The following is a 16,839-nucleotide window of genomic DNA, read 5'->3' as shown; positions in this document are numbered from 1 at the left end:
CAAGCATCCTAGCACTGTGATCGCTTAGGAGAATCTAAAGCTCAAAGCTGACTAGAAACAAAAGGGAAACCAACTAGTGGCTCTCCACTGTGAAATGCTGATAGATATGTGCAAAAAGTGAATAGCCAGTATCATAACTAAGTAAAATTTTTAAAATTCAGTTGTACTCTATCGTGTCAGTAAAATGTTAGGAAACGTGTGCTTGATGTAATTCAGCGAATCTTAAACTGTGATTCCTTTAAAAACACACCCACCACCTTCTAGGCACAAACCTTGGTCTGTTCAAATTGGTGAATCTTAACTGAAATTGACAGACTCCTCCTGAGTGTTTAGCTATTAAATCTTCAGTCCTCATCCTGTCAGGCAAAAGCGTGAGTGGAGGGACCTTTAAACCATTCCTTGAAGGCCAGCCAACTCAAGCCATATCAGATCAGTGTGGGAAGCAAATTCCAGTTGAGAACCCTCTAACAGTGAAGGCTTTGTCCCAGGTGTTCAGACCAAGCATGTTAGCTCAGCTCTTAGGGCACAGCAAAGGGGGAGAGGTGGTTTCTCCGTACCAGTCTGCCTCTGGTCTGCATCGAGCAGCGGGATAAGTACCACAGCAGCAAACTCTGCAGTTGGGTACTTAATGGCCAGAGCACAATCTCAAACACACTAATTACTGGGATTGGCCACTCAGATGGAAGGGGGAGACTCATGAAAAACCCATCAGGCTTTGCCTTTAATCCTCCCTGTGATGACCTCAATACAAAGTGGAGCCATGCAGCTTTGTTCCTTTGAAAACAGGATACTGCAGTTCTCATGCCCCTGGCGTGAGGTGACATAAGTGACCCATCCCGTCACAAAGATGGGAGCTCCTAGTAGCCATAGGCATGCTCCATCTGACTCCAGAGCGGTGAGTGGAATCTGTTGCCTGCTTGTATTTTTGAACTATTCTTCCCATGGGGAAGCTGAGTAATGAGAGTAGTCAAACTGACAGTCAGAAAGTGGAAACGCCAGTGGGCCGGAAGTTAAACTTCCTGTGATGTCCAAAGAAACTAACTATGGCTTACCGGGGGAATGGACTTGTCTTTGCCTTTTGCACCCATTTGATTAGATCAGAAGTGTTTCAACCTGTGTTGTGCTTTTTTGAACTCGAATGGGAATGTCCCTCCCCAGCTCTGTCATTAGTTCAAGAAAGTGTTCTGCTACTTCAGAATGTGAGTCTGACTCAGAGGAGTACCTGGGATATGGATCTGTGCTTTAGTGGCTTGCACAGCTAGAAGGACTTTATTTAATCCCGACAATGCAAAGAAGGGAGCTTTCCCTGGTTACTAAACCAGGTGACAGAGCACAGACTAGCAGTTGTGCTCAGATACTCAAAATAGCTTTTTAAACGTTTATTTATTTAAGGGGAAATAATGTTTTTGGAAGGTGCCTTTGAGGTTAAAGGCCTGTCTGCACCCAAGAGCAGCAATGCAAGGTGCTGCCAATGTCTCCCTCTGCCAGTGTGTTTCAGCGCCCCCTGATTCAGGGCCCATCTTGCAGTGCAGAGGGGAGCAGGATTGGTTATTTGTATTTGTGCTAGCACCTAAAGACCCCAGCCTCCTTGTGCTAGGTACTGTGCAGATGTATAATAGAGATGGCCTTTGCCATGAAGAGCGTCGTCTAAGGGCGTGTCTACATTACAATCTAAGTCAACCTATGTTGGGTTTACTTATAACCACAGTAGTAATTACTACGGTGGCTGGTGCCCACACTTCTATCGGTGGTGTGCATGCTCACCAGAAGCACTTCCACCAGCTGAAGAGGGGCAGTGGGAGGGGCTGAGAGCCAGGGTCTCAGCTCTGCACAGCTCCCCCTCAGGAGCTCAGCTGCTTTCCAGCTCTCAGTCCCTGCTGGTGGGGGACCACCCAGGGCTTCTTGCCTCTGGCGGGGAGATCTGCACCTGGAGTCCAGTTGGCTGCCATGCTCCCAGTGGGGAGCAGGGAACCCAAGGGGCAGCCCAAGCCAGGAGCCTGCGGGACAGCTCAGCTCCGAGCGGAGGCCCAGCTGAGGAGCCAGGCTTTCTTGTCAATTTCACGGCTCTAGCCAACAGCCAATGTAAGGAATACATTGTAAACACAGACACTGCGTTGCCCTTACTACACCGACATAAGCCCTGCGCCTCTCGTGGAGTTACTATGCGGGTGTAGTAGGACACATACATTGGCGGGAGCAAGGCTGTAGTGTAGACACTGGCATAGTTAGGTCGACCTAACTCTGTAGTGTAGACCAAGCCTAAGTCTGCAGCTCATCCGGTGGATACAGCAGATGGGAACACAAAGTAATAATGAGACTGCTGTGATAGCATTGTTCACAGCATCGCTTTATGACCCACTTATTCTTTAGCCTCTCTGCTGAGACAGCCAACAGGGTGCTGTTGTGATGGTGGTTCTGTGATGTAGCCACAAAGAATGGGACTGGGACAACAAATTTATTTTGGAGGGTACCTTCATGTGGTGATGACTGTGGGCTGCTGCCAGCATGGAGTATGGTTGAAGTGGTTACTTAGCAGTGAAAAGACTGTTACCAAGCTCCATTCCAGCCTCTCAGGAACTCTGCATTTCAACATACATCCAACATGGGAATGTTGGCAGTGTGAATATGGCACCAGACTGGGAATCAGGAGAGATGGGTTCCATTCCTGGCTCTGTCATTGACCTGCTGGATGACCTTGGGCAGTTCACTTCCCCTCGCTGTGCCTCAATTTCCCCATCTGTGAAAATGCAGATAACGATGCTAACCACGTTGAGATCTACAGATGAAAAGTACTATATGAGAGTTTGGTGGTGGTGGTATGATTACTATTGTCTTCATGCTTCGTTATAGATGAAGCTCTCCATTGTGAAGTCCAAAAATATGTGTGGGGTTTTTTTCACCTATTGTCTTGCTGCCTCTTCCCCTGCTGATGGGGATTGATCTTTTTTATTCCAAATATTTCTCCTTGGAGGTTATTTTGTTCCAGGAAAATGATCTATTATACTTCAAGTCCCTGGTAAATAGTGCCCTTTTCTCATAAAGAATATTGGCAAGCTTGTAGCTGCCTGTCTTACAGAGAGCTAATTATTTCATTTCCACCTACAGAATATTTGCCATGTCAGACAAGCTGTTGACATTTGGGTTTTTACTGTATTAGCAATGAGGGTTTCTCTATTATTTTATGGCATAACCAGAGATCTCTAGTATGCACGAGGGTCTGTTGCTGCCTAGGAGGGAGGGTGCAGCTGATGGGGTGAAGTGGATGCTGATTGTTCGTTGGCCCTTCGTGCACTTCTGCGTGGGTGTGATGCTGACCTTGCAGAATTCTATGAAATAGAGTTCATGAAAGACTCTCTCAACCCCTGTGCCATTTGGAGCAGATCCTGCTGGGGCATGGGGCTATGTAAGCAAATTTATAGCTGTTAAGTCCAAAAGGGAGCATTATGGTCATTTAGTCTGACTTCCTGCATAAAACAGGCCATACATTCTTGCTTGGGAACTTACTGGTGAGCTATAGCATCTCTCTTAGAAGAACATTCTGTCTTGTTCAATGTGTCAGACGGTTCGCCAACAGCTCACGAGCATCATATGGGGCCAGATTTAGAGCCTGAAGGCAGTGGAAATGGCACCCCTCTCTTCCAGCCCTCTGCATGCATTAGGAAAGCAGCTAACAGGAGAGTACCAATGAAGGTGCCAAGCTAAGTAGGTGCAGGAATGTGTTCTTCTATCTGTTCATTCGCCTTCTGATGGGAGTTTAACCCTTGGACTTCAGACTCTCTTTTTTTTTTATTGAGGGAAGGAATGTGGCTTAAGGTACCAGGGAGATCCCCTGGACTTTGTAACAAAGTCGAAACTGACTTTCAGTGATGAAAACAATGCTTATGTGATTAAAAATAAAACAAAACAAAAAAACAGAGAGTGGATTCAATCAAATTTGAGGCCAGTTTATGTGAGCAGTAGTTACTAAAACTAAAACCCGACAACTTAGTATTCTATGCTCTCCTATGTTCCTGAAGAAGATAGTTCAGGTGTTTTGGAAAAAGAGGAAAGTTAATTCTGAATAAAGTTTGGGGTGTAACTTGTAGCAGTGTGAAGCAGACTAGCTTTTGGTCAGTGTGCGGGGGAAAAGATGTTCTCTTGCGTTATTAACAATCCTAAGACGGGTGAGTTTGAGGCAAATGGAGTGTCTCCTCTGGCAGCTGGCAGAACTGCCCAGCTTCATAATTCTGCGTCTGCCACAGAGGTTCTCAAACTTTGGGTCGCAACCCCATTTTAATGCAGTCACCAGGGCTGGCGGTAGACTTGCTGGGGCCCAGGGCTGAAGCCTGAGCCCTATCACCCTGGGCTTCAGCCTTGGGAGACAGGGCTCAGGTAGGTTACAGGCCTCTGGCCTGAGGCTGAAGCTCTTTGGCTTTGGCCCCCCCCACCCACGGCGGCAGGGCTTCCGATGGCTCAGGCTTCGGTCCCCCTCCTAGGGTCATGTAGTAATTGTTCCTGTCAGAAAGGGGTTGCAGTGCAATGAAGTTTGAGAACCACTGCTCTGCCAGATAGGCCAAGAGGAGGGCAGGCTGTCTGCTTCCTTCAGTCTGCTTGTTCTGTATCACAATGCGAACATTACTTTTGCCCTCTCATTTTATCAATGGCGAGTACTTTCTTTCCACAGAAATTTAAATTTCTGCACCCCCAGGCCCCATCATGAAATGCTGCCCACTAATATGTGGGGGGGGGGGGCATGCGCGCACACACCATAGGCACCGACTTCCCCTCTTTCCCATAGGTGCTCGACCCCACCCCTCTGCCCCCCAGCCCCGCCCCCACTTCACCCCTTCCTAGAGATGGCCTGACCTCTCCTTGATTGGAGACCAACCTGTTTCCCATCACTCCAGTGCCTCCCAGCCTCTGTCAATGGATGCTGAAAGAGCATCATGGATGGGTTAAGGAAAGATGTTAATTTGTGTCTGTGCAGAGTCTGGAGGGGAGAGTTAGTATGGTGTCCCCTCGGGCAACAGCCTGCTGGAGAGTGGTCTGCCTCTGAACCACACCTTCTGCCACTGCCAACACGAATACCTCGAGTCACTTTGGTAAAGTGGTGAAAGGATGCCAGCATTTTCTGTGTAAAGAGCTTGCCAGGAAACGTGATCCTTTCCTGGGCTGGGTGCTATGAAGGGAGATTCTGTCCTGCACCTAAGGCAGGAAATGTTTTCAGTGGGTTGGGATAGTTCACATAGAGGATACTGTTCTAAAGGTGAATTCCTCCAGCTTTATGTATAGCTGGGGAGAGTGGGAGGGGAATGCTTGCTGCACCCAGAGTGTGTCGGGGACACTGGTCTGAAATGTTTGCATTGCAGGATGACTGGGCGGAGGGGAGAAGGAATGGACCAAAGGCCATGACTCTTTTTAATAGAGGAAGGGTGGTGCCAGGTTTGCAGCTGAAATCTTTTGCACTTGCTTTCTTTTTCTCCATAGTTTAACTGCAGTGCCAGAGAGCTCCAGTCCTCTTTTGAGATATAGATGGGGACTTGTTTACAGGGATTGAATGGCTTTTATCACCCTGAATCTGTTTCTCTTTTTTTTTTTTCTCCCCTCTGAAGCTAGTGGGGTGACTTTCTGTTAATCACAGATGGTACAATCAGAGGAACTCCATTGTTAGAAATGAAAATGGAAGGACTTCACCCATGATGGGGATGATTATTACCAAGGCAACCAACCGGGTGTTACCTAATGCCACTGGGCTGTTGAAATTTAATCAACAGAACAAGACTCACCCAAACTGACACTGCTTAAGAGTGTTTTCCCTGGTGTATTATTAGTCCTCCTGCTTTCCACCTCCTTATAGTGGAAGGAGGACCTGGACTGTCTCTTTACCATTAAAGCAGACCCTGCCCTCATGTTGCTTAGAGGTTGCAGTCAGAAAAATGATGCCACATAACATTGGTCTTGTGGAGTTTTCTTGTCTCTTGTTTTTCAAAACATGTGCTCAGTTTTGTAAGTGAAAATGTTCTCACCACCATCCCTGCAAATGCAGCCTGGACTCTGAGAGTCAAGCTGGGTTCTTTACTTCTACAATATCATTACTGTAATAAGGGATTACAGATGTTGCTGAGGACCCTGTGCTTTCAGTGGGCTGCCTGGGTATAATTCTTTACCAAATTGCATTAATCAGCTTGATGTACACAAGGAGGAGGGGAATCCCGCTCTCGCTCAGCGGTGCTGGCTCTGCCTTGCTAATATGTGTAAAGGGGTGAAGATGTTAGTGGCTGATGTTAGCAGAGAGGATGCTGACACATGCACCCAGGAAGTTGCTTTTCAGAGCAGAACTGTACTTTGTGTCTCAACACTTGAAAGCAGAGCTCCAAGGCCCCTCCCCCCCCCCTTCTGAATTTGTTCACGGGAAGAATCTCTCCTAAGCAGCAGAACAGGAAGAGGATGTTCTGTCAGCGTCATTCCTGACACTTAGTGGAATCCAAAAGGCTTTTTTTATTTAGTAGGTGGAAATCCCTGTTGACCATTCTTCTGATCCTTCATCCCCCATCATGCTCTCTCTAATCTAGGGTTCGGTTATCTGTTTTCCCCTGTGACACCAAAAACTTTGGAGGTAGTCTGGGCCCCCTTATCTTGGACTCCTGAGAGAACCCCATCTCCCTTTTTGTCCTGCTGTAAAGCATATGTGCTGAATCGGGGTTCCTTATTCAGGCTTGACTAACTCAGCACTGCATAATAGAGGTCTGTGAATCACAGGGCTTGCTGCTATTTGCTGTGTTGCTCCCGCATTTCCAGTAAGCGGGTGTGATATATGCCAGGAAACCTCAGCTCTTGTTGAGATCTACAACACTGAACACATTTTGCTACTAATGCACCTCAGTACCGTGTGCTCCTGACTCTTCCCTCCTTCCCCCTCCCCTCTTCAAATCCGCTTTACTTCAGTGAACTGTGCAGGCGAGAAGGATCTTCTATTCTCTGCTGCTTCTGGGCTGAGGCGGCAGCCATACTGTTGTGGAAATACTGCCCCGGCCTGTAATTAAACAGTCTTGTGGATTCAAGCAGACTTGGTAAGGGAGTGTGGGTAAACTCCCTGCAGGGCTGGAGAAATAGATCATCTCTTTATCCTCTCCCCCTATACACACCTGCCAGGATTGTTGCTGCTCAAACAGATGGATCACTCCATCTGGCTGTAAAGATCAGTGGTTGCTGATTTTCAAGGCACAACAGGAAATACGGGTGAATGCCTTCCAGGCCGAGATACAGCCACTGAGCTGGAGGTCACGAGACAAACATTCACTCTTTTTGTCATTACGAGTGTCTGTCTCTTCCTCTCCCCTGCCATTCACCATTCCCGCTACTCGGTTTCCTTTTGTTTTTTAGTCCAGATCTGCAGTGGCAACGTGGTCTCCTAAAGGATAGCTGCTCCAGCGTGAAAAATATTAACACTGGCCCAGGTTGGGGTGGGAGAGGGGAAAAATGACGTGGGAACTAGCCTTAAAACAAGACATAACTAGCTACTGAGTTCGGTGCAGGCTTAGTGGGAGTTCTTAGAAAGGGGGAAGGCGGAAAGTATATGATTAATTTAGCCTAATTTCTGTATAGGTGTAAATGAAGATGAATCACGTACTGCAGCACATAGGGCAGTTCCTAGCTTTAACAGCAGGAGCTTGTAAATGAGACGGAGAACATGGGCCTCGCATCTCTCCCATCACCACCAAAGGCAGCATCTGTGTGTTTACTTAGAAGGCTGTAAACATTCTATACTGGGGTAGTGAATCTGCAGCCAGCAGCACCAGATGATTCTCTGCACTGCACTGTCACCTTCCCCCTCTTCCCCCCACCCCCCCCCCCCATCAAGTGGTTTCCCCTTTCCCTAGAAATTAACCCTTGGAATGCTGGGACTTTCCAGCCTTCCAGATAAATGAGAGTTGGATAGTGTCACATGACTAAGGTGAAGGGATGGTGCCCAGAGCACTTTCAGCTTATGTGATGAGGGGAGATGGAAAGCTTCCCACGTAGGCCTGGCAGTAGCATAGCAAAGAATGTGGGAATGCCACACTGAAAGGAGCCTGTGGCACAGAGGCACAGACGACGTCTGCTTCAAACCCCGCTCCACGCAGCACACACAGCTGCAGGATGCTGCTGCTTATTGTTTTTGTTGTAGTCGAAAAGCAGCCCGCTGATAGCGGTAAAGGTTAAAAACCTCAGCCCAATTCTGCAGAGCAAGTTACTGCTGTTCAGCCCGTGTGGCTGGGGATGAGGAGAATTCATGCCTGGGGGTGTACACAATCCAGCACCCAGGAGTTGTGAACTGCTCAATAATAAATGCTTAAATGAAGGGAGCTGACCTGGAACTTTTAAATGCTGCTGTCACTTTGCCTAGCACAGTTTGTACTATCTAATAGCAGCCTTGACACTCCAGAGCAGCGTTGCTGTTAAGAAGCAATAGTCTGCTTAATGTTCAGCCACAAAGATAATATCTCTGCAGCATCATAGCAGGGCAGAAACTTTTCTATTGATTCTGGGCTCCCTGCTTAGTCTTGAATGACCACCATGGCTCATCCTTGACCTGGAGACCACAGGTGCTCAGTCCATAGGCTTATGTGACCCTTCATGCCTCTTAGATGCTCAAGGAGTGGGCTTAATTGAGAGGCAGATCTTGCTCATTTAATCCAACTTTAATTACAACTACTAGTGATAGTTCAGAGACATCAGCTGCTCCTCACCATGTGAACTTTCAGTGTATAGGAAAAATAAATGCAAACTTTTTTAAAAAGCGAGAAGCTACATACCTGAGTTTAAACATATCCTAGAAAAAACAGTTATGCTTGAGCAGAATGAGCTCCCTAAACTTGCTTCAGGAAGATTGAAACCATTTATAAAGAAGCTTACTTCCTACTCTGTGTTGGATGATGGAAGGGGCGAGCAAGAGAGCTCTGTGAAAGAGAAAGGAAGTTCATCTGAAACCAGAAACCATGCAAGAATCTGATGACTTGCAGGTTTGGGTCTCTTCATTGTAAACCCTTTGGCAGGCTTCCTCTCCTCCCCCAACTTCTTCCATCAAATTTGTTCCACACTCATTCTGCATGGGCAAATGCAGTGGCTGGTGGGTGAGAAAAAACACGGTTTACTCTTCATTCTTAGCTGTGACATTGTTTTGGGGAGCGCTTGGCCTTAACTGTGACTTGATGGGAGCAGAACATTTTTTAAAATGTTTTTGTGACAGGGCACCAATGAACTGTAGCTTCTAGTAGAAGCAGTGGTAAAGGCAGAAAGCGACACTTGTCCTCTGTGAGTGTCTGTTTTTCAGAGCACTAGCGTGACTTCAGCAAACCCCTAGGAATCAGAGGCCCTATATTAAAGATTTGAGTAGCTCCTGGAAATGTGCGAGCATGGGCAAGTTACTGGGCTTTGTGTGCTCATCAGCTTTGCTGGAAAATTGGGTGTGTTCACTTATTGCAGGCTTGGGGAATGAGGATTGTTCTGGCTTCTTTGTTATCAAATCTGAAGAGTCCTAATGAGGCTGTAACCAGAGTGAAAGCCCAGGTGGTCCAATACACCATTCCTTCTTTACATATTGAGAGCGTTACTTTTTCTGCAAAGGAGCAAATCTGTAACACAGCACGAGCTCTATAATCATTGAGTCAGAAGTGCTCCTGACATTTAAATGTGCACTTTTTTGGGGGGGTGAGGGTGATGCGGTGGGGTGATGAGCTTTACTTTTACTATATGGGAAATGTGTCCCTCCTGTGGCCCTTTCTGCGTAAATACAGCTGCTGGCTGGCTGCGCAAAGAGCAAGGGGAGGGACAGGTGCTCTGCGGCGGTTTGAAAAAACTTGGAAGGCGTGTGGATTCTTTGGATCCTCTTAAAATCCCCTTCCTGCTGCTTCCCTGAAGCTTTCCAAATGCACAAGAGAGGGCGTGGGAGGGCTCTTGCTTGGCACCAACATGCAACAGAGATAGGATCTCCCACATAACAGGTGCCCAAGTTAACTATTGTTGCGGGATTCTGGTGAGTCTATTCGCCCTTGTGATCATAAAAAAGGTAGGTTGTGCCCATGTGCTTGATTCTGGGGGACAAAATTAACCCCTTTGGTGCAGGACTTCCCATTAAACTGAAAACTAGATCAGTGTTGCAGGTACTTCACTCCAACGTCCTACTCAGGTCTGTGCAGTTGTCTGCAACCTATCAACATCTGTAGTGGCTACAAGAGTCTGAAATACTCTCCTTGCTGCGCGAGTGTGTGTAAGTAATTTGGGGGTAAAGGTGGTGGGGGTAAAGCCCCCATCATAGTATCTGGTGCCAGGGCTAGACAAGAGACTGCTTGTTGCACTTTCAGTAAAGAGATCTCTCTAAACTCTCTGTTGTATCAGTGGTCCTTGTGATTTCTGATGACATTAACAGTATATTGTCAGCAGTCTGTCTTTTGTCTCTTGGGTCCCTCTGTGATGAAAACAAATACAAACACAGCATGTAGTTGGGTGGTGCTGCATTTACAGCATACAAAGTGTTAACCAAAGACTGAAGAGTGTAACCCAGGAGATTTGTGACTGCTTTAACAACTTGAATGAAAAGGGAAAAAAAAGCTATTGTTGAGGCTAAATTTCCTCTTCTGGAGCTCAGACCCCTAGATGGGCCCAGCAGGCTTTGCTAAGGAAGTCCTGAACTTGTTGCATTGAAAAAATTATTATAAACAGGATGTTTGCCAAAGCCCCTCTCCTAACTGCTCATAAGAATGCCAGCCCAGACTTTGTTGGCTCTACAGTTGACAGTGAGACTCTTGATTTGGGGGGGGGGGGGCGCTGCGGCGGCTAACCACATCTCCAAACCAACCTTTGTCGTTTTAGGAGGCAGCTTCCTGAGAAGGCTGTGCAATCTGCATCCTAGCAGCATTAGATCCTGTGCTTGCCAAGGATTATAAATATTGAGTGACCTCTCTGTAGAATAACTGCTGCCTTCGCCGGCTGGCTTCTGCAAGACACCATTAGGGCTGCAGGTGACTGGACAGCGCATGCTGAATCTTCGGTTCGCAGTCTGTAGGCTTTTGGTTAGGGAGTGGCTAGAATCCTGGTGTATCGTGCCTTTTGTAAGGCTGCTGTGCCCTGTTGCTGAAGGGTTAAGTGCCAGGCACGTGCTTTGTACCATACAGCATGCATAGTCCCTGTCCTAAAGAGCTTGCCCTCTGAAAGATGCCTGAGGGAAGCCAGAGGGCAGGATGAATAGGCAGTGGATTTTTCTTCCCTCCCTTCCCCCCTTTTGAATTATTATTAAACTCTTCTCTAGAGAGGGTTTTTCTTTTTCTTTTTTTTTTTTTTAAAGGGACTGGGGAGAGTTAAGGGGGGCGTGTCATGTGGAGGGTGTGATATCTAGACAGGTCAGCATGGCACAGGGCAGGGAGGAGGAGATGGGAGCAAACAGGGTATTAACATTGGCATCATTCATGGAGTGAGGTGGTACCAGGCTACCTGTGATTTGCAGGGTGACATTGACAGAAAATACAGTACAGTTAGCTAGCTTATCAAAACAAGTGAAAATAGGACTGAGTAAAGGGTTAATCTGTAGCCAATGTCTTTTAATGAGTTACAGGCATAATCAGTGTGCAGAAACATGGACTCTTGTCAACAATTCTTTTTACAACTATCTAAACTTGCCCAGAACCTCATTTAAATCGGACCACCAGGGTGCCTGCCCTGTGGCAAGTGAATGACTGAGAGATCATTACCCTTCGTGCTTTAAATCCTGTCTGTGTAATGTCCAAATCCTGCTTTTTGCCACCTTCCTCAACCCTCTCTCATTTCATGGCTTCAAGTTCAAGAGTCATAGTTCCTGGAGACATCCAGGACTGGCTTTCGATGTGGCTTCAGTTTATTAATAGTAATGATGCCTGGGTTTTTATTTTGTGTCAGGCTGGTCCTGTGTGTGTGTGTGTGTCCCACTGCATTCTGTGGGATGGAATGTATGGGATAGTGTATCCAGCACTAAAAGATGAACTCAGGTCATTGGACTTCATGCATTTGGAACTGTGAGAGTTGGACTGTTTAAACTCTGATTTCAGGGCTGAAAGGAGCACAAATGCTTTCTAGATGTTTAGACCAACCAGCCCTGACCCTTAGTTATTCATTAGCATCCCCGGCCTAGTTGAAAATGCATACTTTTTTTTTTTAAACCTTCCAAGATTCCCATTGTCTGGCTTTCTTCCTCCCTGCCTCCCTTCCCCCGCCCCCTTTCTCTGTGCTCAGCTGGTGTTTCAGATGTATTAACTTTCCTGGCTTTCTCTGCCTTCCCCCCTTCTCATACTGTAAACCAAAATGAGGTTTTGCAAAGGTCAAACACATCAAATATTGATCCAAACAAAGCTGGGTTTGTTGCTCCCCCCCACCTCATACAAACTCGTAATCTCTTTTCAGGCCAAACCTATAGAACAACCTCCACTCGCTGTGCTGGGAACACAAGTATCCATTCCCAGGGAACTCTGGGGATCTGGAGTGACGGCAGGCTCCTGTTGCACAAGAACCCCCTAGATGACGCTTCCCACCTGTGTCAGCTGACTGGCTCTGTGGCACTCCATTCTCTTTCAAGAGTGACTGCGTTTGAGGGAGGATGCTTTAGAGTATTTTGACCGTAAATGCTTCAGTGGGAGGTGTAACCCAGCAGAAGGGTGGTCTGGCAACCAGTTTAACATCCAGGCGTCTAAAGGTATGTCTACACAGCAAAGAAAATCCTGGGGCTGGCCCCGTGGAGCTTGGGCTGAGGGGCTGTTTTATTGCTATGTAGATGTTTGCACTGGGGCTGGAGCCCAGGCTCTGGGATCCTCCCACCCTGCAGGGTCCTTGAGCCAGGGCTCCAGCCCGAGTCCAGAACTCTATGCCACAGTGAAACAGCCTCTCAGCACCAGCCCGAGTCAGCTGGCACAGGTCAGCAGTGGGTGTCTAGTTGCTGTGTAGACATACCCTAAGGGGCTGACTGTGAGGTGCTCAGAACTTGCTCTGCCCATTGAAGTCAGTGGGACTCCTTACAGATGTAAGTGCCTCAGGGCTGGGCTTTGAGTTCCTATCTCTTCTTGGAGCTCTGCCCCCTGCCATTTACAGCTTCAAAGAATTCAAAGTACAAAAGTAAATATCGATGCTCCCAGAACAGGACTTGCATGTGGCTGGAACCTTCTGGCACAGCGCAGGAAGCATGTTGGTGACTGCTCATTGGGAATCTGAACTGACCCTTAAATACTGACTTCTCCTGGACTGAGCTCGAGGTTTGTGAACCCCAGGGTGAAGGTAGGTCCAAGAACTGAACCTAGGTGTGCTGCCTGGTGGTACAAGGAACTACTGGCAGCTTCTGGTTGGCCCTTCTTCATGAAAGCAATGTAAGTGGTGCTGAGCTGTCTGAATGAAGGGAGTCCAATCCCTTCTCGATCGTCCTGCTCTGACACTGCTGCTCCCGGAAAGAGCAGAGGGGGATTCTTGTTTTTCAATAGCCTTAGCATCTTATCCTTCCCCATTACGTGACTGAATGTGCCACTGCTAAAAAACTCCATGCCAGTCCCCATCATTCTGGATTGTTTGCCCTCTAATGCTCAGTCCAGAGGAAGTGCTTTTTCCCCTTTGGCACTTTCCCCTCTGCCTCATTCCTCGCAATTCTGCAGGTGAAGACGCCTTTGCCTTGTGCTGCTGCATCTGCCTTGGATCTCTTAACCTGGTCCAGGGTAATTTCCTCACTGACTCCTGAGTGCCAGCTGGCTCTCTGTACAGTGATTGTAAGGGACGCAAAGTAGTACGTTGCCCTTCTATAGGGCAAAAAAGCGCAACAAAAATTATTAGGAGTATGGAACAGCTTCCGTATGAGGAGAAATTAATAAGACTGGGATTTTTCAGTTTGGAAAAGAGATGACTAAGGGGGGGATATGATAGAGGTCTATAAAATCATGACTGGTGTGGAGAAAGTGAATAAGGAAGTGTTTACTCCTTCTCATAACACAAGGACTAGGGATCATTAAATGAAATTAATAGGCAGCAGGTTTAAGACAAACAAAAGAAAGTATTTCTTCACACAACCACAGTCAACCTGTGGAACTCCTTGCCAGAGGATGTTCTGAGGGCCAAGACTATAACAGGGTTCAAAAAAGAACTAGATAAGTTCATGGAGGATAAGTCCATCAATGGCTCTGAGCCAGGATGGGCAGGGATGGTGTCCTTAGCCTCTGTTTGCCAGAAGCTGGGAATGGGCAGCAGGAGATGGATCACTTGATGTTGACCTGTTCTGTTCATTTCCTCTGGGGCACCTGGCATTGGCCACTGTTGGAAGACCGGATACTGGACTAGATGAATCTTTGGTCTGACCCAGTGTGGCAGTTCTTCTGTTCTATAGCACCTTCAGTATGAGGAGCTCAAAGCATTGTAGAGACTAATGAATTATGCCTCAGGCGGTCTCGAAAACAGGGAAGCATTATTTCCATTGCACACCTGTGCAATCTGAGGCAGAAGGAGTGGGATGTGACTTGGCCAAAGTTGCACAGTGAGTCAGTTGGAAAGCTGGGAATTAAATCCAAATCTCCTGAGTCCTAGTCCTGTGCTTTTTAACCATAAGAGTGTCCTTCCCCAAAGCGGTGTGGATCGGTATTACCTCAGCATGAAATGCCTGGCTCCACACAGAGCTGTAGGTCACTCAGCTCCATCCTCAGTCGCCCCATCTAAAAAGGGGCTTTGCTTAGTTGGTTATTGTCCTCAGAAGTAAACTCTGGCCACTAACCTCTCTGCATGTTGCCCTGTGTGGTACCAGGACGTGAAAAGAGACACAGGGTGGTTTTATAGTGCAAGGTATCTTTCCATACTCTTATCTCAGACCCTGAAAGATTGAAAATGGACTCTTTGCTTACCTGAGCCCACTTCTGTCCCGTGAATGCATGCTGTGGTTGTTGGGCTGCTCTGGGGAGCTGGGCTGTTGGCACAGAGCAGCTCTTTTTGAAGTACGGTGTTTGAAGCATTCTCACTGAGATGGATGGGTGTGAGAGGCTGGGCTGGAAACCCAGGCAGTCTGCAGACCAGTGCCAGTGGGCTTGGGTGGCCCAACTTTGGACCCACCAACCTGGATGAGATCCCCCTCTAACATACAGTAAAGCGGCCTTATGTGATTGAGTCTCCAATGCTGCAGCTTCTTTGCCTGGGATCTCCTGAAGGGTGCAGTTGTGTGATCATCTAGCACTGCAGCACGCTGAGGCATAATCTCAAATGGCACTAATCCATTCTTGTGCCTAATCCTACTATGTAGAGGCTTTTGTTCTTGAGCGAGGAGTAAATCGCTAGCCAGGTGCAATTGTATTAGTGTTTGCTGGTCAATTTGGAAAGCCTCTTAGCTTTCTGCATGGAAATACGGTATCCACATGGCTTCTGCTGGCACTTCCTGCAAGTAGCATCTTGGCTGCGGCGAGAGCAGCACGGCAAGGAGGGCTAGCCTGGTGGCTGCAGCTTTGTACCACATGTGGGAGATTTGTCTTGTCTGTCTCACCATTGGGCTATTGGCGCAGGGCCTGGCTCTTCAGCAGTGATCATATCAACAGATTAAGAAGCAGCACTGGGTGAGGGCATGCCAGAAGGTTAGTCACTGTGGCTATGTCTGTACTAGACGGAAAGGGTTCTTCCATCGCTGTAGTAAATCCATCTCTCCAAGAGGAAGTACCTAGTTCGAAGAAAGAATTCTTCCAGTGGCCTAGTGCTGTCTACACTAGGGCTTAGGTCAGCTTAACTATATCTCTCAGGGGTGTGAATTTTTCACATGGTTGAGTGACATAGCTGGGTCTGACCAAACTTTCTGGGACTTGGCCTTGAAGGGTGTTTGGTGACGGGGCAGGAGGATGCTGGGATACCAGCCGATACATAGTAAATCCTCCATAGTGGAGGTAACAAAGATCTGGCAGTTGACTACAGCTCTGTACTGAAAATTTTTTCCTTAAATCACATATAAAACCAGGAGAAAGCTGTTAACTGTGGAGCAATCAAAACCAAACGTAAAAAAAACCCTTTTAAAAAAAAAAAAAAGTGATCTAGTAATTCCAGCCACGTCAGCTCTCTGCTGTGACAGCTATCTCATCCTGTTGGCAAGTCCACCGCCCTGGAACAGCCCCTGCTGTATCAAAAGCTGTAAACAAACATGAAGCCTTAAGGCTGCACAACATGGGCCTCCAGGTATGGGGGTCTAGGCTAGCTTTGATTCACGTGTGTGTCAGCGTAATAATAAAACAAAATTTCCTTCACTGTAGCCAAGTAAAGCTCTGTCCTGCTTCCTAAGATTGTGTGCCATGGAGACCTCAGGGAAGCTCTCGGAGGGATGCGCTCTGCGTGTGTGCGTCCTTTCTGTCGGGAACAACAGAGTGCCATGTGGATTCTGTCCCATGATCGCCTGGGAGATCTCTCACTCCAGGAGCACATGGCATATGTAGAACTTGTGGTTTTGTAGCATCAGGAATGAAACTCTGGCTAACAAAAAACACTGAGTGTCTCTGTGCTGCCTCCAGAGTGGTGAATAAATCTGAGCAGGACAGAGGGTTACCAAAAGCTAGCCTCGTCTGAGCGGGGAGGCGGAAGTAGGTTTGACTCCAGCACAAGCCCTTTTTGCTCCCTTTTCCCTGTCACATGGGCTGTACTCAGAAATACAGATTTCAGATCTCTTTTTATAACTGATTTTAACCCCTTTCTCTTTGTTTTGCTAGATCATGATTGAGTTTTGCCCTGGTGGGGCAGTGGATGCCGTCATGCTAGGTAAGTGCTGCAAATCAATATCCTTACTTTGACTAGGGACATGTCGGAGACAGAGAAATCTGCACCCCAAGGACTGCAGGGCAGCCCCCTCCCACCACATAATGTTCT

At 47.4% G+C, this 16,839-nt stretch overlaps 1 protein-coding gene across 1 annotated transcript in view; it reads left to right on the top strand.

Annotated features, from left to right (window-relative positions):
* STK10 (serine/threonine kinase 10) overlaps positions 1–16,839 on the top strand; it is a 73,099-nt gene that overhangs the window by 26,735 nt on the left and 29,525 nt on the right. Inside the window, exon 3 of the mRNA XM_077823738.1 lies at positions 16,683–16,731. Coding sequence (XP_077679864.1) covers positions 16,683–16,731 — 49 coding nt within the window. The remainder of the gene's footprint in view (positions 1–16,682; positions 16,732–16,839) is intronic.

The sequence above is a fragment of the Eretmochelys imbricata genome, chromosome 8, assembly GCF_965152235.1.
Source record: "Eretmochelys imbricata isolate rEreImb1 chromosome 8, rEreImb1.hap1, whole genome shotgun sequence".
NCBI classification, from domain to species: Eukaryota; Metazoa; Chordata; order Testudines; family Cheloniidae; genus Eretmochelys; species Eretmochelys imbricata.
Note: the sequence above shows the minus strand (reverse complement) of the source record. Positions and strands in the feature narration are given on the sequence as shown.